At 43.6% G+C, this 23,836-nt stretch overlaps 2 protein-coding genes across 5 annotated transcripts in view; one reads left to right on the forward strand and one right to left on the reverse strand.

The window, feature by feature from the left end:
• The window catches only part of nhsl3 (NHS like 3), a 56,918-nt gene extending 45,381 nt beyond the window's left edge, over window positions 1-11,537 (forward strand). For all 3 annotated transcript variants that reach the window (XM_033637496.2, XM_033637497.2, XM_033637499.2), the window contains 8 exons: window positions 1,124-1,282; window positions 3,196-3,239; window positions 3,374-3,512; window positions 4,131-4,238; window positions 4,323-4,483; window positions 4,700-4,891; window positions 6,661-10,051; window positions 11,347-11,537. In XM_033637496.2, coding sequence (XP_033493387.2) covers window positions 1,124-1,282; window positions 3,196-3,239; window positions 3,374-3,512; window positions 4,131-4,238; window positions 4,323-4,483; window positions 4,700-4,891; window positions 6,661-10,051; window positions 11,347-11,387 — 4,235 coding nt within the window. In that variant the 3' untranslated portion in view covers window positions 11,388-11,537. The remainder of the gene's footprint in view (window positions 1-1,123; window positions 1,283-3,195; window positions 3,240-3,373; window positions 3,513-4,130; window positions 4,239-4,322; window positions 4,484-4,699; window positions 4,892-6,660; window positions 10,052-11,346) is intronic.
• Window positions 11,538-13,811: 2,274 nt separating this feature from the next.
• On the reverse strand, window positions 13,812-23,616 carry yars1 (tyrosyl-tRNA synthetase 1). Of its 2 annotated transcripts, none has more exons than XM_033636326.2 (14): window positions 23,489-23,616; window positions 21,941-22,010; window positions 21,705-21,851; window positions 21,443-21,618; window positions 21,205-21,334; window positions 20,103-20,183; window positions 19,235-19,327; window positions 19,019-19,154; window positions 18,839-18,924; window positions 16,049-16,184; window positions 15,795-15,913; window positions 15,490-15,683; window positions 15,263-15,404; window positions 13,812-14,538 (listed from the first exon to the last, which is right to left on the reverse strand). In XM_033636326.2, exons 2-14 carry the CDS (start codon window positions 21,995-21,997, stop codon window positions 14,428-14,430), a joined length of 1,608 nt encoding a protein of 535 aa, XP_033492217.1. In that variant the 5' UTR covers window positions 21,998-22,010; window positions 23,489-23,616; the 3' UTR covers window positions 13,812-14,427. The 2 variants fall into 2 exon arrangements, with proteins under 2 accessions (XP_033492217.1, XP_033492218.1); XM_033636327.2 differs by having other exon boundaries at window positions 21,941-22,007; window positions 23,489-23,585.
• Window positions 23,617-23,836: the final 220 nt, after the last annotated feature.

Genomic DNA, 23,836 nt, shown 5'->3' on the forward strand with positions numbered 1-23,836 from the left:
ATGGTAGCAGTTAGCTGCTAGCTAACCGTAGCTAACTTGTTTGTCCATTGTTTGGTCTGTGACGTAATAGGTCAACAGGAAAAAGGTCCAATACTAACAAGCTGAAAGGGGGCATATCTCCACCTATCGTAGAGGAGTCGCACATACTTGGCTCAATAAATGGATTCCCCTCCCGTGCTTGTATACTGGGACAAGGACAGTAGGCCAGTTAGATGTCCTCGTCCAGCTGGGACTGGAGACGTAGGCCCTGCTGACTTTTCATTTATTGACTGCTGTACTACTAGAGTTTATGTCTTTCCAATTCTTATTGATATGTTGAGTGTGTCTGCGGCTGTCCTTTGACACTGAGTAAAGCCATTCTGAGGAGAGAGCCTGGTCCAGTTCCCACGCAGGAGGTCTCCCAGCAGGGGGTCCAGCAGCATCTTTACATGACGACAATCCAGATTATCTAATCCTCCATGGACTAGTGAGGAGGACAGATACTGCAGGAGATTAGCCGGGCAGTAGTTTACTGCTGAGAGCGCGTCAGGCTGGGACGTCTGCCCACCAAACTGCTCTGCTGAGGAGATTTGAAGAGTGTGCTGCGTCAAAGGTGCACAGATAAACACGCTCGTGCCAGGTGGAGGTGCAGAGGATTCCCTGTAAAGCTGATAAATGTTTTGGCAAACAGACACCTGTTGAGTCAGGTGTTGGTGTTTGTATCCTGAAGGATGAGGACACACCTGTGGAAAGACCTCTCAGTGAGAAGCTGAATATTTTGAGTTGAAGACAAATTTCAGTGCACTGCAGCTGTAAAATGAAGAAGCCGCTCCAGCTGGTGGGCAGCGCTTCGTTTGGCTCGGCTGTTTTCAACATGGCGACTAGATCAGCAGCTTTCTTATTTTGCAGCTAAACAGACACTAAAATATGTCTCAGAAAACATTTGAGGTGAGAAACAGGGAATACAGTGACAAGACAAGACAGAGACTCCTCGGCTCTGATCAGGAGGAGGAACATGACTATCTGTCTCATGTCACACTGTGTGGATACAGTGAAAGTTTTTCAGCCTGTTTACAATAAAATGACAATTGAAAAGAGTTTATCACAATCACATTTGTCGTCTTCTCTGTTTTTTTCCCATCAGCCGGCCCAAAAGGGAGCGAAGAGCAGAAGAGGTTGGCCGTCCACTACAGGACCTCTCAGCACTACCAGGAGAATGTCTTCATCGAGGGCAGCAGGCCTCAGTACCTGGAGGACCTGCACACTGAGGCCCAGGAGGGGCTCAAGATCCTGCAGCAGGAAGGTCAGCACAGCTCTGTTAAATCATGTTGACTCCGCCCACCAGTCCACCCTGTGGTTGTATGACTCCGCCCACCAGTCCACCCTGTGGTTGTATGACTCCGCCCACCAGTCCACTGTGGTTGTATGACTCCGCCCACCAGTCCAGTGTCTCTGACAGTCTCCATCCATGTCAGTGAAAACATGGATGCTTCACACACAGAAGATCTATACAATCAGCACAGTTTCAAGATTAGAGTCACCAATTCAGTATCTGACCAAATGTCTCCCCTTCTGTTCCTGAGATATGACGTTAAAACATGATGATGTCACAGTCAAGCTGACCTTTGACCTTTTGACCTTCATTATTTTATCCTGTTAGACATTTGTGTCAAGTTTGGTCAGAATTAGTGAATGAATTCTTCAGTTATGGACAAGAACATGTTTTGTAAGGTCACACTGACCTTTGACCTTCGACCACCGAATTCTAATCAGTTTGTTCCTTGATTCAGATCTAAACTTCAAGTCCCACGTTAACAAGGTGACGACAACATCATTTTTCCACCCCAGAAACAGAAGCATCACTAACATGTGACCATTTCTAAATGAAAAGATGCAGAGAAATTGATTCATGCCTTTATTTATTTTAAAACTCTGCAGCTCAGCTATGAATCAGAACCAAGAGGAGAGAGCACATCAGACCAGTCTGAGCTGCTCATTTAACATTTGATTTTAAGCTCCTCCTCCTTGTATACAAAGCCCTACATGGGCTGGGACCAAACTACATCACTAACTCCCTTGTTAGCTATTTGCCTCCAAGAACACTGTGATCATCTGCTGCTGGGTTATTGGAAGAAGATCGAGGGTGCAGCCCCAAAGCTACTGAACACACAGCCTACAGATATCAGAGAAGCTGCTCGCTAAATATTTTTAACAGAAAGCTAAAAACGTATCTGTTCACTTTAGATTTTAACTCACTCTGACGTCCTCATACAGCTCTGACACTCTCTTTATGCTTCATGTTGCTGCAACTCTTTTAAAATATTACTTGATTTTATGATTTATAGTTTTACAGTTCGATGATTTTATGAATCAGTTGATTCATGTTTTAAACTGTTTTAAATGTCCTTCATATTCAATCGCCTCGTTTGTCTGTTTTATGTCCATTATGTCTGTTTTCATGTGAAGCACTCAGAGCAGTTATTGTAAAACACTTTGTGCTGCATTTCTTGTATGGAAGGAGCTGAATACATGAAGTTTATTATATCGTGTTAACAAGAATGAGACAGATGCAAGGTCACAGTGACCTTAACCTTTGAACACCCCAAAGTAATCAGTTCATCACTGAGTCCAAGTGAATGGTTTTGCCAAGTTTAGAGAAATTATTTCGAGGCGTTCTTGAGATAACGCGTTCATGAGAATGAGACGGACAGGTCACACTGACCTTGACCTTTGACCTGTGTCCACAGCTACACCACAGCTATTGCTGATGTGGAGGCATAAAAAAATACATTAACTGTCAATTAATCTGTTGATTATTTTCTCAATTAATCGTTTAGTTGTTTGGTCTGTATTGTGTATGACAAGAGTGAAAAATTGTCGATGAGTGTTTCCAAACCCCAAAATCATGTCGTCATGTGTCGTGTTTTGTCCACATTCAGTTTACAGTTGCAGAGGATCAAAGAAACAGGAACATATTCACATTTAAGAAGTTTGATCAGAGAATTTTCCTCAAAAAAATTACTCAAACTTATTAATTATCAAATTAGTCGGCACCGATTTATGTCTTATCTGTGTTGATTTTCTAAACGAAGGTCACCAGCTGAAGGTCAGAGTCTAACAACCTTTTTATCTATGATGACATCGCTGATTATAGACACTGTAAACATGATTAAAGATGGAGTCTGAGTGTCTGATCTTTGTTGATCTGTTTCACAGAACACACGAACGGAGTGAACTTTCGTGACGATGAGAGCGTTGCTGTAAGTGCTCCCCAAAACTCTGTGGATCATCATTTTTCACTTCCTGCACACGAAGAATGCCGCATACTGAAAACTGCTCTGTGTATGTGTGTGTGTGTGTGTGTGTGTGTGTGTGTGTGTGTGTACCCCTGCAGTCCACAGACACTCTGCGTCCAGAGCAGGATGTCAGCTCCAAGGACAGAGGTGGCTCTCCGGAGTCGAGATCCACCACGGGGAGTACTGATACCACAGTAACCTCTGCTGTGTCAACTCGGCCTGTGCTCACCCGCCAAGGTAAACCACAGCTGTGTGTGTGCGTACGTGTGTTCCTGTGCATGTGTGTGTGAGTTCAGAGAGAGACTTTGAAAGGAAGCATCCATATCTCTTTCATCTGAGGGAAATAGGAGCTAATCACAGTGCTTGTGCTCGTGAAAGCAGTCTGAGCTTTGTTCTTGGGTTTACTGCTTTATGGTGAGTCATAAGTGTGTACGTATTTAGCATGCACGTCTCATTCCCAGCTGCTCGGTGCCTCTGCAGTTATAGTGTGAAATCAAAGGAAAAGGAACTCACACACACACACACACACACACACACAGCTGAAGCTTTTTTTGGTTGCTCAAAAGTTCTAAACATCTGAAGACAGCGCTGCGTCTGCCTCGGCGTATCACAGCTGTGAGGCAAAGTACGCCGCACTCTGTGTGTGTGTGTGCGTGCACGGGAAGTTCAATTGGTATTCTGGTCCATATTTCAAACCCCCTCTTTAAAATCCTGTAAAAGGAAAGCCAGTTCCCAATATACTTTACTGAGCTTGGATGCATTATAGTTCACAGCTCCCACTTTTCCTCCCTGAGAAAATAACCCGTCAACTTCTCGACTTGAGTCGCTGTGACGAGACGATTCTTCTGTCTCCAGGTTCGACGTTCAAGCCTCTGAATCCAGTGAAAAGATTAGATAAGGGCAGGAAGAGGAGCAGGAGGACCACCATCATGGGTATTCCCAACCAGGTCCAGAAGGAGCTCGGTATGTCCGCACTGTCATCCTTACTGAGCCAGTAGAAATCATGTGTCCTTGGTTGTTACTGACAGTTATGTGCTCTCTTCACAGCTCTGCACAGAAGCTCAACCTTCCAACAGCTTGTTTCTACCCACAATCATGACGGGAAGCTCAGCAACAGCCAATCAGGGGTCGTTATCATTCCTACGGTTGATGGAGGGACTCCAGTGGCGAATAAGGAGGGAGCGAGGGTGCACCTTTCAGAGCTGGAGGTAAAGGGTTCTTCTTAATAGCTGTAACACAGTGGTTCCCTCCTGGTCCCACCGCAGGGTCCAGATTTCAAGTTCAAGGTCCACAGTTTAATACATTCATACTGTTTGACCAGTTAGCTGTCTCTGTGAAGGACCTGTCCATCAGTCACTCACTCTACAGCAGGAGTTCCCTGGTGTGTTTTGGCTTTAAGAATTGTCCTCTCCTCTCCTGAGCAGGCATCCAGGGGTGAGCAGCTGCTGACGAAGCACCTCCAGGCGATGTACCAAGACGAGCAGCCCTTCATCCACCAGGGCTTTGGCACCTATCTCGGTCCCACCTCAAACCTTAGACCAAAGTCCCTCGCAGTACCTGGCATGACCACTTCCTCCTCTGCTTCAGTGATGTTTAGCTTCCTCCAGGAACCCCAGGTGAGAATCAAATCAGTTAATTAAGGATGTGACTTTCAAATTAAATTTTTTTTGAAGCCTCAGTTTTTAATATATACAGTACAGGCCAAAAGTTTGGACACACCTTCTCATTCAATGCGTTTTCTTTATTTTCATGACTATTTACATTGTAGATTCTCACTGAAGGCATCAAAACTATGAATGAACACATGTGGAGTTATGTACTTAACAAAAAAAGGTGAAATAACTGAAAACATGTTTTATATTCTAGTTTCTTCAAAATAGCCACCCTTTGCTCTGATTACTGCTTTGCACACTCTTGGCATTCTCTCCATGAGCTTCAAGAGGTAGTCACCTGAAATGGTTTTCCAACAGTCTTGAAGGAGTTCCCAGAGGTGTTTAGCACTTGTTGGCCCCTTTGCCTTCACTCTGCGGTCCAGCTCACCCCAAACCATCTGGATTGGGTTCAGGTCCGGTGACTGTGGAGGCCAGGTCATCTGCCGCAGCACTCCATCACTCTCCTTCTTGGTCAAATAGCCCTTACACAGCCTGGAGGTGTGTTTGGGGTCATTGTCCTGTTGAAAAATAAATGATGGTCCAACTAAACGCAAACCGGATGGGATGGCATGTCGCTGCAGGATGCTGTGGTAGCCATGCTGGTTCAGTGTGCCTTCAATTTTGAATAAATCCCCAACAGTGTCACCAGCAAAACACCCCCACACCATCACACCTCCTCCTCCATGCTTCACAGTGGGAACCAGGCATGTGGAATCCATCCGTTCACCTTTTCTGCGTCTCACAAAGACACGGCGGTTGGAACCAAAGATCTCAAATTTGGACTCATCAGACCAAAGCACAGATTTCCACTGGTCTAATGTCCATTCCTTGTGTTTCTTGGCCCAAACAAATCTCTTCTGCTTGTTGCCTCTCCTTAGCAGTGGTTTCCTAGCAGCTATTTGACCATGAAGGCCTGATTGGCGCAGTCTCCTCTTAACAGTTGTTCTAGAGATGGGTCTGCTGCTAGAACTCTGTGTGGCATTCATCTGGTCTCTGATCTGAGCTGCTGTTAACTTGCCATTTCTGAGGCTGGTGACTCGGATGAACTTATCCTCAGAAGCAGAGGTGACTCTTGGTCTTCCTTTCCTGGGTCGGTCCTCATGTGTGCCAGTTTCGTTGTAGCGCTTGATGGTTTTTGCGACTCCACTTGGGGACACATTTAAAGTTTTTGCAATTTTCCGGACTGACTGACCTTCATTTCTTAAAGTAATGATGGCCACTGGTTTTTCTTTAGTTAGCTGATTGGTTCTTGCCATAATATGAATTTTAACAGTTGTCCAATAGGGCTGTCGGCTGTGTATTAACCTGACTTCTGCACAACACAACTGATGGTCCCAACCCCATTGATAAAGCAAGAAATTCCACTAATTAACCCTGATAAGGCACACCTGTGAAGTGGAAACCATTTCAGGTGACTACCTCTTGAAGCTCATGGAGAGAATGCCAAGAGTGTGCAAAGCAGTAATCAGAGCAAAGGGTGGCTATTTTGAAGAAACTAGAATATAAAACATGTTTTCAGTTATTTCACCTTTTTTTGTTAAGTACATAACTCCACATGTGTTCATTCATAGTTTTGATGCCTTAGGTGAGAATCTACAATGTAAATAGTCATGAAAATAAAGAAAACGCATTGAATGAGAAGGTGTGTCCAAACTTTTGGCCTGTACTGTACCTGATCCTCTTCTGACCATTCGTGACATTTCAGTCCATGTTTCTGGTTTTTTTTTTTCTAGGGACCAGTTATGTCCATATCTCCTCAGGCCACTTACTTGTCTACAATCATCCCCAATGCTGTCTTACCAGCCTCGATTGAAGTCATAGAGATCGACCGCAGCAGCAGCCGGATGCGTGGCAGCAGTGTAAACCATGGTGGCAGCGTCCGCACTGTGAGCAAGAGCAGCTTAGCATCTGGGGACTTATCAGTCAGCCCCTCATTGCCCAGACGATCAGATGGTGATGGTTCCCAGACTGACAGTTCCCACAATGACGCCACACTGATGCCCACGTCGGCTTCAGGTTCGAACTGGAGCGAGTCCCAGTCTTCAAAGACCATTATTTCAAACTCCTCCCCAGTGTCCTCGAAGGGGAGCACGCACAGCGGTAACTCACAGAGAGCTGGTCTGAATGGGAAGGAAAGCCAGACGGAGCACTCTAGCATGGACCAAGACCTCATCAGTGTCCGCAGCTCAGTGAGCGTGATGAGCAGCTTCAGCAGTAAAAGGGAAAATGTTGAGTCTGATGTTTCAGGGTCAGTGGCTGCCGGGGACGATGCAAAAACCAGACAGAATTTCACTCGTAGTCTGTCAGTTATGAAGACCAAGCAACCCCCGGCCCCTCCAAGGAGGACGAACTCTCTGCATAGTAATAAGATCCGGAGCAACTCCAGGGTTCTGGTGGATCTCAGTGACTCTGCAGAGGCGGCAAATGCCACAGAAGATATTGTGGCAAAGGACGAGATCAAATCAGTTGTTACGGAAACCAGTAAGATCCCCACCCCTGGATCAAACCCCACTGGGTCCAGCTGTCCAGATGCTTCCTCCAGTCCTTTGAGCCCCACACAGGCCTCTTCCACCGAGGCAGGAGGAGCAACACAGCCTCCAGAATCCAGCAGCTCCTCCCCGCAGAAAACTCCCTCAGAAGGAGGTAAATTTGAACGGACCATGTCCCCCTCCAGCGGCTACTCCAGTCAGAGCGGCACTCCAACACTCTCCCCAAAAGGGATCTCCCCAACCTCCCCTGAGAAACAGAAGAAACCCGTCAAACCAGAGAGATCAGTGTCTCGCGCCTCATCCTCAGCAGCTTCTCCTTCCTCCTCTCTTACCTCTCTATCGTCTGGTACGTCTGAGCCCGTCAATCCAGAGGTGTCCGCATGTAGCTCCACTCTGCCTCCACAGGGATCTCCAAAAGACCTCACTTCAAATCACAGCTCTTCAAATCTGGGACGTGAAGTCAGGGAGCTGTTGAACATCCCACCACCTCCCAAAGTCAAAGCGCCATGTCCTCCTCCTCCTGAGACATGGGTGCACAACAGACGCACCTTTCAGCTTCTGTGTGGGCCGTACCCTAATGTCAGCAGAGTGCCCCAGAAACCAGCACAGATACAAGACAGTACTGTTAAACAAGCGGCAACTCAGACTGAAGGCAGCACGGAGATGCAAGTTTCAGATCAAAAACAGTCAGACAAATCTGTCCCACAGCTGTCAGAGGTCAAAGAAAAGCCAGAGAGTTTGTTAGCAACGGGACCCAAAGGTGTTCACAAGGAGGTGGAGAGCAGGGAGTGTCCAGGTACTGAACAGGAGAGGGTGGAAGTAAGTGCAGACGCTCAGAAACAAGAGCAGAGTAGTAGCCCTGTGGTGATGGACCCCGAGAGTCCAAAGAAAGAGCCTCCTCCTGTCATGAAGAAACCCACGACAGTGCTGCTCAGAGAGGAAGAAAAGATGAGCGGTGATGCCACGACGGAGAACCGTTCAACCTCCTCACAGCCAGAGGTTATGATTTTAGTTGATAAGAGCGATAATGAGACGGACAAAAGTGAGGTCACATCCATGCAGATGCTTTCTGTCGAGGTCCCCAAAGTTAGTAAAACCTCACCACCACCTACTCCTCCCCCGGCATACCACCCCACACCTCCTCCATCAAGAAAGACACCTCCTTCATCTGTGTCTACGCCACCAGATGAATTACAGAAGGTACAGGAGGAGATCCAGGTTGTGGAGTCCTGCTGGCCACCTCCTCCACCTCCTATGGAAGGGGACTCAGTCTTTGATGGTGGAGATGAGGTTGACTTCCCTCCACCTCCTCCACCCCTTGTGACAGACAGCGTGCCAAATGTTATGGACAGTTGTATCACAGAGCTGGACGTCTTAGAACGACCCACAGAGGAAGTTGAAGAGACAACTGAGGAGTCGAGTGAAGCTGGGACATCTGGACATGGACAGACACCAGATTTGTCCCCTGCTGCTCCAGAAACAGTAACTGACACCAAACCAGAGGTTGTTTTGCAACTTTCAAAAGCGAACAATGCTGATGAGACTTCTTGCAGGCCAGTGCAGAGTTTATCTGAATCAGACAGTGTCCCACCTCCATCAGTGGAAGCACCCCCTTCGCCACCCATTACAAGAGCAGAGAGCCCAGTATCAGCCTCCGCTTCAGCTCCTCCCAGCAGCTTCCTGAAACGAGACTCCATGAAAATCGAAGATCCCTCCGAGCATCCCGTCAATGCCCAACCTCCAATCACTGTCCCAGTAGCACCCCCTTTACCAGCAGAGAATCTAACCCATGGGGTTAATTTCAGAAGGCAGCCCAGCGTACAAAACCGAGACGCCAGGAGCAAGGAGCTCCTCTCTCGCCACAAAAATGCACCCATTCCCAAAGAGGATGCCAACATACCTCTAGTCACCCCCTCCCTGCTTCAGATGGTTCGTCTCAGATCAGTCAACATGACTGAAGAACAAGTCAAAGCTCCATCGGAGGACAAGCCAACAAACCAGGGCGCTGCAGTTCAGGAGAACTGCCCAGTCTCAATCCCAGGGTCTCAAAACATTCCGCAGAAGCCCATCCGCAAGTCTCTGTCACTAAAATCTCCCCCTCAGACAGCGAAGACGTCCTCTGTGGTGCTAAACACCCCCTCCATGCGCTTACAGGAAGCCATACGTATGAAAACTGCAGCCATGTCTTCAAGAGACGGTCTTCCATCCCGACTGGGTGTGAGGTCGTCTGCTTACAGCTCTGTCGGTGAACAAGGGGCTCTGTCCCTGAAGTCACCTGAGGCGTGTGACATGCACAAGTCCCCGGCCTCTACCGCCAGCTTTATCTTCTCTCGGAGCACAAAAAAGGTCGTCATAGAGACTACAGCTGCCTCCTCCCCCGACGCTCAGGCAACTCTGAAGCAAAGCTTGGCAGCCGAGCTCATGCAGGTGTCAGACCAATCAAAGGCCAACGCTTTGTCCAATGGCGGGGTGAAGTCGGACAAAGTTCCTCCACCAGTAGCAAAGAAACCATCGCATGGGAGCAGCAGTCCGTCACAGAATCTTCCTGCTTGTTCAGCAAAGACAGACTTCAGTGTTGAAGGAAACGGAGCGCCAGGGGTCCAACCTACGAGTGGAGTAACACTTCCTGATACAAGTAAGAGCGGCAACGTTTTCTGTCATTTGCTTAAGTCATAAACACTGCTGTTATATATATATGTAGCAAGGCAGAGTCCTGCACTGGGTCCATTTTGAAAACCCCATTTCCCACCCATACCTGTAAAGCTCAGCACCAGAACCGAACTGTTACCATTCCAAATTCCAAATCCAGCGGAGGAGACGTCTCTTTCACTGGATGGTGAAAACATTCAATCACTGCCAACTTGTTGCAGGTTACCCGACCTGGTGCAGGACTCTGCTTCAGAAAAGCGGGGATAACGTTTTATGTTACTTTATTGTGGCCGCTAGAGCCGCCCCCTGAGAGTCGACCAAACGTTAGTCGACCAGAAAGGTCATTAGTCAGCAAGATTTAGCTTAGCTTAGTCATAGAAAAAACAAACAAACATGAAACTCTATCAGGAGCAAAATAAATCCAAACCTATATGAGTGGACCATGTGTGACTTTACTTTGAAAGGACAGACACAGGAAGTGTCCACGCTCAGCAGTCAGACAGGAGTCAGGTTAATCTCCAGGGCTGGTACCTGCGGTTATTCCACAGGCTAGTTAATAACATGTCGGGCAGGAAATCCAAAGTGTGGGATCATTTTGAGAAGGTGAAGGACGAACCCAAGGTGATATGTAAACTCATCTTCATTGGTCGACTACAAACATGACGTATCATCTGAAACATGGAAGTAGCTACATGCCCATTAGCCCACAGTAGCCATAGTGGGTGCACAATTTCAGGACACACACTGTAGTACTTCTATCTTTTCTTCTCCTCAACTCTTAAACAGCAGTGACACAGCGCCACCTGTTGGTCAGGAACAGGATAAGCTTTCAGAACAGCTGCCTTCGTCGATGTGCTGCTGCTGAGTGTGTAAACTCATTACAGCTGATTCAGTGCTGCATAAATCAATATCTGACTCCTGTCATGAAAAAGCAGAATGCTAATTCCAGCATTACCGTGATGTGGAACACCTAAGCAGTTTCACGTCGCCTGAAAGACGATATTTCCTGTTCCCCATACCAACAAAAGAAAACTGCACACACAGGCCCCGTCTCACACACACACACACACACACACACACACACACACACACACAGTACGAACTGCTGACTTGCCTTCAGCATTCCCCACTCAGATATTCAGTCAGCTCTAACCTGCAGCTCATGATCATGTCTCAGTGACTGAATTAGATTAGGACAGAATACTCTTCATCACGTGTGTTCCTGTAACTGTATTATATCGATGCCATCATATCTAACCTCCCCTCGTCTGCCCCCCTCAGCGACCAGAGTGACAGCGGACACGATTGAAACACTGTTCTGAAACAGCGTTGGACCAGAGGACCGAGCGAGGACAGCTCCCAGCGAGGACGGACATTACCGAGACGTGTGACTCCACCATCAGAGTGTTGTGTGTGTTCTCCAAAAGCCTTAGCCTGTAACGGCCTTCCTACATGTTTATGCAAAAAAATAATGTTGCTCCCAGTTTCCTATGATAGCTTTATTCTGGAGTATTTTTCTAAGCTATAGTTTATCTCTTATTAGGCCCCTCAGGATGAAACATTGGCTGAACTGTAAATATTTGGCTTGTGTGAGATCGCCTCCCAGAGGCAGGTAGTGGTCACTGCAGCTCAGAGAGAAGGATTTCTGTACAGGTTTACTGTCTGTTAGGTCTCTTTTCCCTGTTGTAATATAACACGAGTTTCACGGTGATTGAAGCGTCGTCAGAGACAAGCTGATCGACGACAGGACGACTCAGCATTTATCACTTTCTTTGCTTAAAGATCAGAGTAAGAACAAATAGTCACTTAGTTTCAGTCTGTTTTTCACTGTCTGGAATAGTGTTTAAGGAAAAGGGATGCTGCACTCACAACAAGAGGAAGATATTTTGTTAACCTCATCACGTCATGATAAACCATTCAGACTGAACGCAGTGAAGCATCTGAGTACAGCAACTGATGCTTCTGCACAACTTTCTCAAAGCCCAACACACTCTGAGAAATCTCCTGGACAGCAGTAACACGAGCATCCTATTTATTTATGTGTGGTTGTTTCCACTTGTAGCACTGTCAGTCACCTTTTCCTACCAAATATGAAATATTTAAGACTCTGTTTCATCTGATGAACCACTCTGAGGGCTGTGCACGTGACCGGCCCTGGATGATTGATACACTGGAGCAGACTTTGTGTGGAGTCGGTGTTTTTTATTAACGATTCTGTATCGAAAACTTTGGCCCGACGCCTTTTTTTTTTGGTGGAAAATCCAGCTCATCACTATTTGCACAAAATGCTTTCCCCCAGCAAAAATCATTGGTGAGTGAATTATTATTCTGACTCTTAGTAATGAGTCAAAAATCGACGTCTCGGTGATTTAAAGAATTCTGTACAGTTATTACTTCTATAAATAAAATTTAAGTGTATTAAAAATGCAGTTCTCTGTTTTCTTTTTTAAAGATGTGGTGCAGATGCCTGAATATTTACCAACACAGTCTCATTTAACACACACACTTCATTTTATTATGTACACCTGTTCAACAGCCAATCAGATGGCAGCAACTCAGTGCATTCAGCATGCAGACGTGGTGAAAATGACCTGCTGAAGTTCAAACGAAGACTCAGAATGATTAAGAAAGGTAATTTAAGTGACTTTGAATGTGGCATGGTTGTTGGTGCCAGATCAAATATCACGGAAAAAAGTCATAGTATAGCACGTCGTCCAAAATCATGAAAAAACGTCATAGTATAGCATGTCGTCCAAAATCATGTAAAAAAGTCATAGTATAGCATGTCGTCCAAAATCACGTAAAAAAGTCATAGTATAGTATGTCGTCCAAAATCACTTAAAAAAGTCATAGTATAGCAAGTCGTCAAAAATCATGGAAAAAAGTCATAGTATAGCAAGTCGTCAAAAATCATGGAAAAAAGTCATAGTATAGCATGTCGTCCAAAATCACGTAAAAACGTCACAGTATAGCATGTCGTCCAAAATCACGTAAAAACATCACAGTATAGCATGACGTCCAAAATCATGAAAAAACATAATCGTCCAAAATCACGAAAAACATCATGGTATAGTATGTCATCCAAAATCACGTAAAAACATCACAGTATAGCATGTCGTCAAAAATCATGGAAAAAAGTCATAGTATAGTATGTCGTCCAAAATTATGAAAAGAAGTCATAGTATAGTATTGTAAAAAATCACGTAAAAAAGTCATAGTATAGTATGTCGTCCAGAATCACGTAAAAAAGTCATAGTACAGCATGTCATTTGGAATCACGTAAAAAAGTCATAGTATAGCATGTCATTTGGAATCACGTTAAAAAGGTCATAGTATAGCATGTCATTTGGAATCACGTTAAAAAAGTCATAGTATAGCATGTCATTTGGAATCACGTAAAAAAGTCATAGTATAGCATGTCATTTGGAATCACGTTAAAAAGTTCATAGTATAGCATGTCGTCCAAAATCATTAAAAAACTCATAGTATAGTATGTCGTCCAAAATCACTTAAAAAAGTCATAGTATAGCATGTCGTCCAAAATCACGTAAAAAAAAGTCATAGTATAGCATGTCGTCCAAAATCACGTAAAAAAAAGTCATAGTATAACATGTCGTATGTCCTTGTTGAATCTATGGCAAAGAATTAGAAAGGCTTTCAACCCAGTACCAACAAGGTGTACCTAATAAAGTGGTCGATGAGTGTAAACATATTTGATGTCTGCAGACCAGAGAATTCAGCCAGCGTTTATTTCATGTTCAAGATGATGCATGATTTTATTATATGACCGTTATTATCAGATATACATTCCTGTACCCCCAATTCAACCGTCCTGTGTCTTACATTACATGGCATATTGATTATTTTCATATGTTATATCTGAACACATAAAACAGTTCTGTGTTAATAAGGTGACAGACTGACCGCTGCTGTAACATTTAGTATGAAGGCATTTCAACACAGTCCCTTTTTAAACACCTGAGATTCTTCATCAGCTGCGTCCAGGAACAAACAAACAGTTCTGCAACATTCAATCAAGTTCATTATCTGAGGAGCAGTTTGTCTCTCTGTGTTTAAGTGTGTCAGAAACGACATACAATCCCAGGTATAAAATAAAACACAGTGATGAATCACAGATTGATTAAAGTTTCAGAATTACAGATAGTTTCCTAATAAAGTCAAAGCAAGGTGGGAGAATTTGTTACAGCCGCTCCAAGAATCTGAGGCTTTCAGCGTCGACGTCCCATCACTCTCTGTGAAAACATCCAGACGAAGTTTGACCGTTGTTGCCATGGTGATTTGTTGATGAAAGTACTCTTGTTGTGATGTGGCCAGCAGCGGCGGCGGCGGCGGCGAGTGTTTCTAACTGATGTTTCCTCCTTTGAGAGTCTTACATGTGATCTGTCCCAGTTTAGTCATCAGCTGCTTGTCTTTCCACTGAGCTACACACTCGTCTGAGATCTTCAGGTCGGCCTGGAGACAAAAAATAATACAAACACATTTTAGTCAAATATGCTGTTACTCCATCACAGAGCTAGAATCACTGCCTCATGGTTTTTTGCCTCTGTGCACCACTTATGTTTCTCTGACAGTTTACATCCAAGAAGATCACGAAAACACCTCATAGTATAGCATGTCGTCCAAAATCATGTAAAAATGTCATAGTATAGCATGTCGTCCAAAATCACGTAAAAACATCATAGTATAGCATGTCGTAAAAAGTTACGTAAAAACATCACAGTATAGCATGTCGTCCAAAATCACGTAAAAACGTCACAGTATAGCATGACGTCCAAAATCACGAAAAAACATAATCGTCCAAAATCACGTAAAAACGTCACAGTATAGCATGTCGTCCAAAATCACGTAAGAACATCACAGTATAGCATGACGTCCAAAATCATGAAAAAACATAATCGTCCAAAATCACGAAAAACATCATGGTATAGTATGTCATCCAAAATCACGTAAAAACGTCACAGTATAGCATGTCGTCAAAAATCACGTAAAAACGTCATAGTATAGCATGTCATCCAAAATCCCATTTCACTTTTTACGTTACGCTCTAACACCCTAGAGCAGGGCGTACCATTGGTCTATTCAGAAAAAGCTTTTGGCGCAGGATCTATGGGTGCAGTACCACAAGTGTCCACTGGGAGACGTTTGCTGTGAGGCTGAGCGGCGTTCCTGAACGTACCTGAACTTTCTCCCACACCTTCTTCTTTGGGTTGAGTCTGTCGTCTGGTTTGCCCGTCTCATATCCCTCCACAAAGACCCGTTCTCCAGGCGACGACCCCTCAGGGGGGTCCAGAGGCTCCACCCTCCTGGGCTCCCCTTCACTAGAAACCAACCAATCAGAGTGAGCAGAGGAATACTGTTTAATAAGAGGCTGAGGGATGTGTGGTGTGTTTGTGTGACACTCACATGGAGGCACACAGCAGCATGGCCTGAGACTCAATCCCTCGCATCTTCTGGGGTTTCAGGTTGCACAGCACCAGCACCATCCGGTCCTGGAGCTCCTCCTGGGACACGTAAGCCACCAGACCGCTGACTACGGTCCTTGGCTCCGCCTCCCCCACGTCAATCTTCTCCAGGTACAGTGAGTCGGCATCTGGATGCTGGAAGACAGGAAACAGACAAACAGATGTGAACACAGAGGAGACGGACGGATGGGTCGCAGCCACATTGATCACATGATCACACATCAGGTGATGATGTCAGCGTCTCACCTTCTCCACACTGATGATCTTTCCCACCCTGATGTCCACTCTGGACGGGACCAGCTCATCATCCTCACCTCCTCCTCCTCCTCCTCCACCACCTGCCTTGGCACCTTTTCCTGCTCCTTCTGATCTCACACACACACACACACACACACACACACACACACAACACCAGGTGACATCAGAGTTCATGTCAAACTCGTCACCACGCTCTGTTTGGACTAAAAAGGATGTGAGAGGATGATGGGTAAAATACTGACTTGTCTTTGAGGGGTCGGGGTAGGCGTTGTTTGTAAGTTTGCGGAGCTCTGGCGTCTCAAACTTCTTTCTGATTGGCTCCAGCAGTTGGTTCAGCACGACTTCCACCGAGGCCTTCAGGTCTCCTGGATGGATCAGCTAATGATGTCACAGAGCGCCAACGGTCAGATCAGAGCGTTTTAACAGAGATACACTTCAACAGAAGCTTTTAGGGGACGTTCACGTGCTGCGGTTTGTTGCACTTTCAAATTGATCTTTTCACGGTAGAGGCACGGCAGGCTATTTAAACGCCAGAGCGGCGCATATGCGTACCCAAGCACCTGTTCCTATTCCACGCCCTTGAAAGTTGGCACAGAGTAGGGGTGTGTGATATGGCCCTAAAATAATATCATAACATTAAAGGGTATTTTTACGATAATATTCTTGACGATATGACAAATTATTAAAAAAAGAAAAAAATATTATTAACTAAATAAGTGATCTAGTTTCACAGTTTGCTTCAAATGTTCAGTAAAAACTCAAGAAAAATTATCTCTCATGTCTTTAGTTTGTGAACAACAGTAACTCAGAGTGAGATTCAGATTCTGTTGCAATATTAATAGTTCAACTAAATAATAAAAAAAAGTCATAGTATAGTATGTCATCCAAAATCACGTAAAAAAAGTCATAGTATTGTACGTCTTCCAAAATCACATAAAAAAAGTCATAGTATAGCATGTCGTCCAAAATCACGTAAAAAAAAGTCACTGTATAGTATGTCGTCCAAAATCACGTAAAAAAAGTCATAGTATAGCACGTCATCCGAAATCACGTAAAAAAAAGTCATAGTACAACACGTCTTCCAAAATCACGTAAAAAGTCATAGTATAGCATGTTGTCCAAAATCACATAAAAAAGTCACTGTATAGTATGTCGTCCAAAATCACGTAAAAAAAGTCATAGTATAGCATGTCGTCCAAAATCATGTAAAAAAAGTCATAGTATAGCATGTCGTCCGAAATCATGAAAAAAAGTTATAGTATAGTATGTTGTCCAAAATCACGTAAAAAAGTCACTGTATAGTATGTCATCCAAAATCACGTAAAAAAAGTCATAGTATAGCACGTTGTCTGAAATCACGTAAAAAAAAGTCATAGTATAGCATGTCGTCCGAAATCACATAAAAAAAAGTCATAGTATAGCATGTTGTCCGAAATCACGTAAAAAAAAGTCATAGTATAGCATGTTGTCCGAAATCACGTAAAAAAAGTCATAGTACAGCACGTCTTCCAAAATCACGTAAAAAAAAGTCATAGTACAGCACGTCTTCCGAAATCTCGTAAAAAAGTCATAGTATAGCACGTCATCCGAAATCACGTAAAAAAAGTCACTGTATAGTATGTCGTCCAAAATCACGTAAAAAAAGTCATAGTATAGCATGTCGTCCAAAAACACATAAAAAAAGTCATGGTATAGTATGTCGTCCCAAAACACGTAAAAAAAAGTCATAGTATAGCATGTCGTTCAAAATCACGTAAAAAAAAGTCATAGTATAGCATGTCGTTCAAAATCACGTAAAAAAAGTCATAGTATAGCATGTCGTCCGAAATCATGGAAAAAAGTTATAGTATAGTATGTTGTCCAAAATCACGTAAAAAAAGTCATAGTAAAGCATGTCGTCCAAAAACATGTAAAAAAAAGTCATAGTATAGTGTGTCGTCCAAAAACACGTAAAAAAAGTCATAGTATAGCATGTCGTCCAAAATCACGTAAAAGAAGTCATAGTAAAGCATGTCGTCCAAAAACACGTAAAAAAAGTCATAGTATAGCATGTCGTCCAAAAACACGTAAAAAAAGTCATAGTATAGCATGTCGTCCAAAAACATGTAAAAAAAAGTCATAGTATAGTGTGTCGTCCAAAAACACGTAAAAAAAGTCATAGTATAGCATGTCGTCCAAAATCACGTAAAAAAAGTCATAGTAAAGCATGTCGTCCAAAAACACGTAAAAAAAGTCACTGTATAGTATGTCGTCCAAAATCACGTAAAAAAAGTCATAGTATAGCATGTCGTCCAAAAACACATAAAAAAAGTCATAGTATAGTATGTCGTCCAAAATCACGTAAAAAAAAGTCATGGTATAGTATGTCGTCCCAAAACACGTAAAAAAAAGTCATAGTATAGCATGTCGTTCAAAATCACGTAAAAAAAAGTCATAGTATAGCATGTCATTCAAAATCACGTAAAAAAAGTCATAGTATAGCATGTCGTCCGAAATCATGGAAAAAAGTTATAGTATAGTATGTTGTCCAAAATCACGTAAAAAAAGTCATAGTAAAGCATGTCGTCCAAAAACATGTAAAAAAAAATCATAGTATAGTATGTCGTCCAAAAACACGTAAAAAAAGTCATAGTATAGCATGTCGTCCAAAATCACGTAAAAAAAGTCATAGTAAAGCATGTCGTCCAAAAACACGTAAAAAAAGTCATAGTATAGCATGTCGTCCAAAAACACGTAAAAAAAAGTCATAGTATAGTGTCGAACCACCACGGAGTCGCCAATAATTTCAATTTCAGCCATGTCTGTTGTTGCTGTGGGTAACAGTATGACGTCAATATGTCAACAAGTAGAAATATCACGAGTATCACGATATGAATTTTTCATATATTAAAAACGATACCAGTATTATTGTTAACGAGATGATATGACACAGTCCTAGCACACAGTAGGCACATGAGTAGAGCTCAGCAGACGTTAAACACGCAGCATGTGTACGACACCTTCGTCTTCTTCATACTGTGTCCACACTCTACCTCCTCAGCGAAGTCTTTCTCCACCTCTTCAAACACACTGTAGATTTTGTCTCCACCAAACTTCGGGTCTCTTTTGATGCAGAACTCTGAAACACAACGATCCAGTTATCACCTCGTTTTATTCTCTTTAACCGAGTGGAGAAAAGTCTGACGCTGAGACATCAGACAAAGAGCTTTTACCTCCGCGCAGAGGGAAGAGGACGTGTTTGACAAAGGAGAGGACGCCATTGTTCTGGATGTTTCCCGGCTCACAGAACGCCTTCTTCAGCTTCTTCTTCACGTCTGCAGCAGAGTCCAGCAGATCGATCTTTGACTCCTGAAACAGAGACGACAGTGTCACCAACAGCAGGACATGTTCACATAGATCTGGACTCATTTTATTTCAGGGTGACGTACTTCCTCTGAGGAGCTCATCTTGGTTCCAGTCAGTCCGGGGACCATTGGGTTCATCAGGTGGGAGCGTTTGGCGTAGCCCAGAGACGGCAGGTACTGCAGACAGATGAGACACAGTCACAGTTATGTTTTACAGAATCTTATTCTGAAAACTGTTTCAGGCGATCAACCTGATTTCACATTTAGAGTTCAGCGTTTCTATCAGTGATCTTCTGTTTTCATAGGCGGGTGCAGCTAATGTCACCTACTGAATCCCTGTCCAGCATCAACTCAGACATTCATAATATCAGTGCCGTACAGGCCGTCATGGTACCATGACCGCTGTAAAAAATTAATACAGCAGAGGTTACGTATCCACAGAAGATGCACTGAACTCAGGCAAAGAGGAACCTTACTTTAAAGTCTTACTTTGATGCAAAGATTGTTTTAATTAGCAGGAACGTAGCACAACATGGAAGTATGTTCTTTTTGTTTTTGCATTTTTATGGTTCACTGATATATAAACATACGTTTTGATTTTTCTTTGTAATAATCTCATTTGGTGTTTCATATTGCCTGTTGTAGTTATGTCCATTTTTTATTTTTGTCGTCTATGTTGTCTGTCTGTAACTTATGTTGCTGCCTGTCTCAGCCAGGACACTTTTGAAAAAGATTTTTAATGTCAAGAGGTTTTTCTGGTAAAAATAAAGGCAACATAAAATAAAATAAAACAAATTAAAAAAATAAAATAATAAAATAAAATAATAAAATAAATAAAACAAGACAGAATAATAATAATAATAAATAAAATCAAACAAAAGAAAACAAAAGAAAACAAGCAGCTCTGACTGAAGGACTGACAGAAATGAGGGAAGATGGAGGCAGGTGGTACCTTCTCTGCCAGAGTGAAAATCTTCCTCTGGTCCACTCCTCCGAACTGAGCGTCCACCTTCAGGTACTCTTCATCCAGAGCCTGAGGGAGAACAGAAAACACATTTACTACACCTGTCATTCATAATTGCACATGATGATGTTGTATTTACTGTAATAATTTTATCAATGGGGTCATAAAAAGAGACGATTTACGAGCTTAAACCGGTTTCATTTTGTGAAAACCAGTTAAACTGGCGTTTCTCATAACGACACATTCCAGCAATCGAAAAGTCTAGTCTTGGCGTCCTGTGCCGACAGCATCAGAGCACCTAATGTGCTGTAGTAGAAATAATCAATATCTGACAGGGAGGTGACATGGAGGAGATCGTATTACAGTTGAGGTGAGAGGGAGAGGATCGCTGCACTTTGTGTTTGTTTACTAGAAAGGTGATGTGTTTTTTGGGGTGCTGAGGAGACAGAGTTAGCCTCTAAAGAAAACTAAAACTGCACCAGTGTGGCAACATTTTAGATTTCAAGCCAACGAAAAACATGTCCTAAATGACCACAAGCAACACGGTGTGCGTTTTGAGCTAAACTTTTGTCGGACGTTTCTATTTATTCCTGTCAATCACTTTGAAAGCGCCGCAGTGGACGACGAGTGACTGTTTCATTGAGTTGAAGTAAGGAATTCTCCATGTGACACCTTCTATTTTACCAAAATACAGTGTCAGCTGACTGAAGGGAGCCCATTCAGATGAAGCTTCTGATAAACCACCATCACTACTAACAAGCCAGGCTCCTCTCTGTTGGCTGTACTCTATGGGGCCACACACACGCTGCGTCTTTAAGCACCTGGAAAATGCGAGGTCAGTCACTGAGCACTACTCCTGTGCCGACTTTAAAGGGCTGGGAGGCAGGTTGCATCTGAGGTTGCTAAGCAACCATAACCAGCACCGTATCACAGCCTATTTACAATTAACTCGGCTGCTGAGTCACATGCAACACTCAGGTAAAATTCGGTTTACAGGTCCAGTGTTTTGCTGAACATAAAACATTTTTACAGCAGCCTACTGAGCAGCAGTGAGATGAATCCACCGCCCCCTGCTGGACGGAGTTATTACCTGCAGTCCAGGGTAGAGCAGACCGCTCAGCAGGGGATGCTCCACCTGTTTGACGACCTCAGCTCCAGCCTTCTTAGCATCATGCTCCGTCACCATGGAGGACAGACGGTACACGTCCAGAGTGTACTCTCTGTCAAACATAAACACACAGATCTTAAGCATCGGTGTGAGACGGCAGCTGACGAGTCTGTGTCTGATCATGTGAAGTTAAATAAATGCACATGAAGGCACCACCGACCTGCTGAGCTGGTAGTCCGTCCCCTTGATAAACTTGAGTTTATCCAGCGGCACGCCGATGCTCTCCAACATGGCCTTGATGACCTGCTCGTAGTACTTCACCCTGAGCTCCAGCAGCTCCCAGGGAGCCTTCATGTTGTCTAGGTAGGCGTGTAAGTCTGCGAAGAGAATCGTGACCTGAGGAGACGAAGAGGAAACAAGCTCTGATTTAGCAGGAAGTGCAGACTGAATCAGATCCTTCAACAACAGACAGACGTCCTCACCTCACATCCTGCCTTCAGGAAGTCTGCGATCTTGGACATGGGGACAAAGTACGCTACGTGAGGTTTGCCGGTGGTCGCTGTGCCCCAGTACACCTTCAGCTCTCGCTCCTGGAGAACCTGCTTCACCTTCTCCTCTCCCAGGACCTCCTGCAACACACACACATGTTTAAGACATGTTTAATGACACCGAGCTGCTGCGACACTTGAGTCACTGTGTGTCTGTCTGCACGTCCCACCTGAAGGTTCCTGGTGATGAGGTGGAACTTCTCATCCGGACTCAGCTGATCTGCCATGACGCAGAGCCTTCTGATGAGGAAGAGATGAGGCACTGTTATCAATCAGAGGCAGTGGCTTCGTTTCATTTTGTCCATACAGTATATATATTTAGTTATTCCATTAAATATGTGGTGAAAAATATGATATCAGTATAATTTTTCACCATTTCTAAGATGTTTCCAAAACACTGATGGTAAATATCTAGAATACTTATGTGGAAATACCACTAATACCATGGTAAGAAATGGATATATGTTGGTATACTGTCACAATAGGGTTACAGCAATATGAAATTTTCATAGTATCACAGTATTACAGACTTTATATTATCATCAGTGCTGCTACCCTGAATCATATACCTAACATTATAACAGAGTGTGGTTTGAAACGTAGATTTTTTTTCTTCCTGTTTTACAAATATCATGACGCGTCGACTCAACTGTTTGATAGAGGCCTTATGTTATGTGTTTAAAAATGAGGTCTGTTGATATTTGGTATTATTGTCCAGAGAAAATAAAAAATGTGAAGAGTAAAAATGTCCATTGATGTTTTCTTAGTGTGGATTTGGGTTGCAGCGATACACCTGTTTAAAGGTGCAGTTATGACGTTGAATAATAGCCAGAAGTGTTTTTGCAGAACATTATGATGTCACAGTGAATCTGACCTTTGACCTTTTGGTCAACATGTTATCCTGTTAGACACAGGGCTGCATTGTATATTAGCTGAAGGTTATGATACTGTGTACATTTGCTTATCTATGATATTGAAACGGTCAGATAATTAAACTTTATTTAGTTATTTTATAAAAGATTAAACTTTATACACAAAATGGTTTCAAGTTTCAGTTAGAGCAAGAAAATGTCTGTTCAACTAAAAACAACTCTTCTGTTTTCACTCTTTTACGGCTCACTGATAATAACATAAATTCTATCATATCGTGAAACCGCGATATTTTCTGAGACGATTATCGCACTGTGAAAGTCTCACTGTTGCATCATTAATGTGACATTAAAGGGCCATCAGTGAGGATGTGTCCTGAACTTTGACACTTTCTGAAAGTTAATAAAAGCCTAATTCACCATGAGACCGCACGTCAGTGAAAAGCTTTACACACTTCTATCAGAGAGAGTTGAGCGTTAGCCACTGAGACACGAAACGTAGCTAGACATGAAACTGACTCGGAGCTCAGCGTTAAAGCTACCGGCTAACGTTTGCTCTGTTTAACTACTATAAACCCTCAGTTTCCTCTCCGTGTCAGACACGAGTCACTCGGTCATCTGTAAGGTAACACGCTCGTGAGCTCACCGGCTGACTCTCCGGTAACGTCACGGTGATAATGAATGAACGAGCCAGCTAGCAACACAACCATGTGCAGCTAACGTCAGCTAGCTCCGCTAATGTCTCGGGTTAAAACTACAACCATTGTAGTTCCTACCGTGACATATGAAGTTTATCTAACAGCAGAAACAGTCTGCCGTTAAACCGTACAGTATACGGTGCTGACTCACCTGTAAAGCTGTCTTGTTACACAGAGCTGTGAGACAGTGGAGCCGGCTGAGAGGAGCTGTCAGTGTGTTGCATCAGCGCTAACTGCTGCTCTGAGATCGACTCACATCACACTCACAGGGGAAACTAGCAGAGAGCAGAGCGCACCGATCACTTCTTCTTCCCTCAGTTTAATGGCGGCTGGCCAACCTGCTTTCAGGTGCATTAGCGCCACCTACCGGACTGGAGTGAAGAGCAGTATTATAATAATAATAATAATAATAATAATAATAATAATAATAATAAAATAAATACAAAATAATAATATATCAATGAATATATATAATATGACATACGGGGCAGTAAGGGGG

The sequence above is a fragment of the Epinephelus lanceolatus genome, chromosome 16 (genome assembly GCF_041903045.1).
Source record: "Epinephelus lanceolatus isolate andai-2023 chromosome 16, ASM4190304v1, whole genome shotgun sequence".
Lineage (NCBI taxonomy): Eukaryota > Metazoa > Chordata > Actinopteri > Perciformes > Serranidae > Epinephelus > Epinephelus lanceolatus.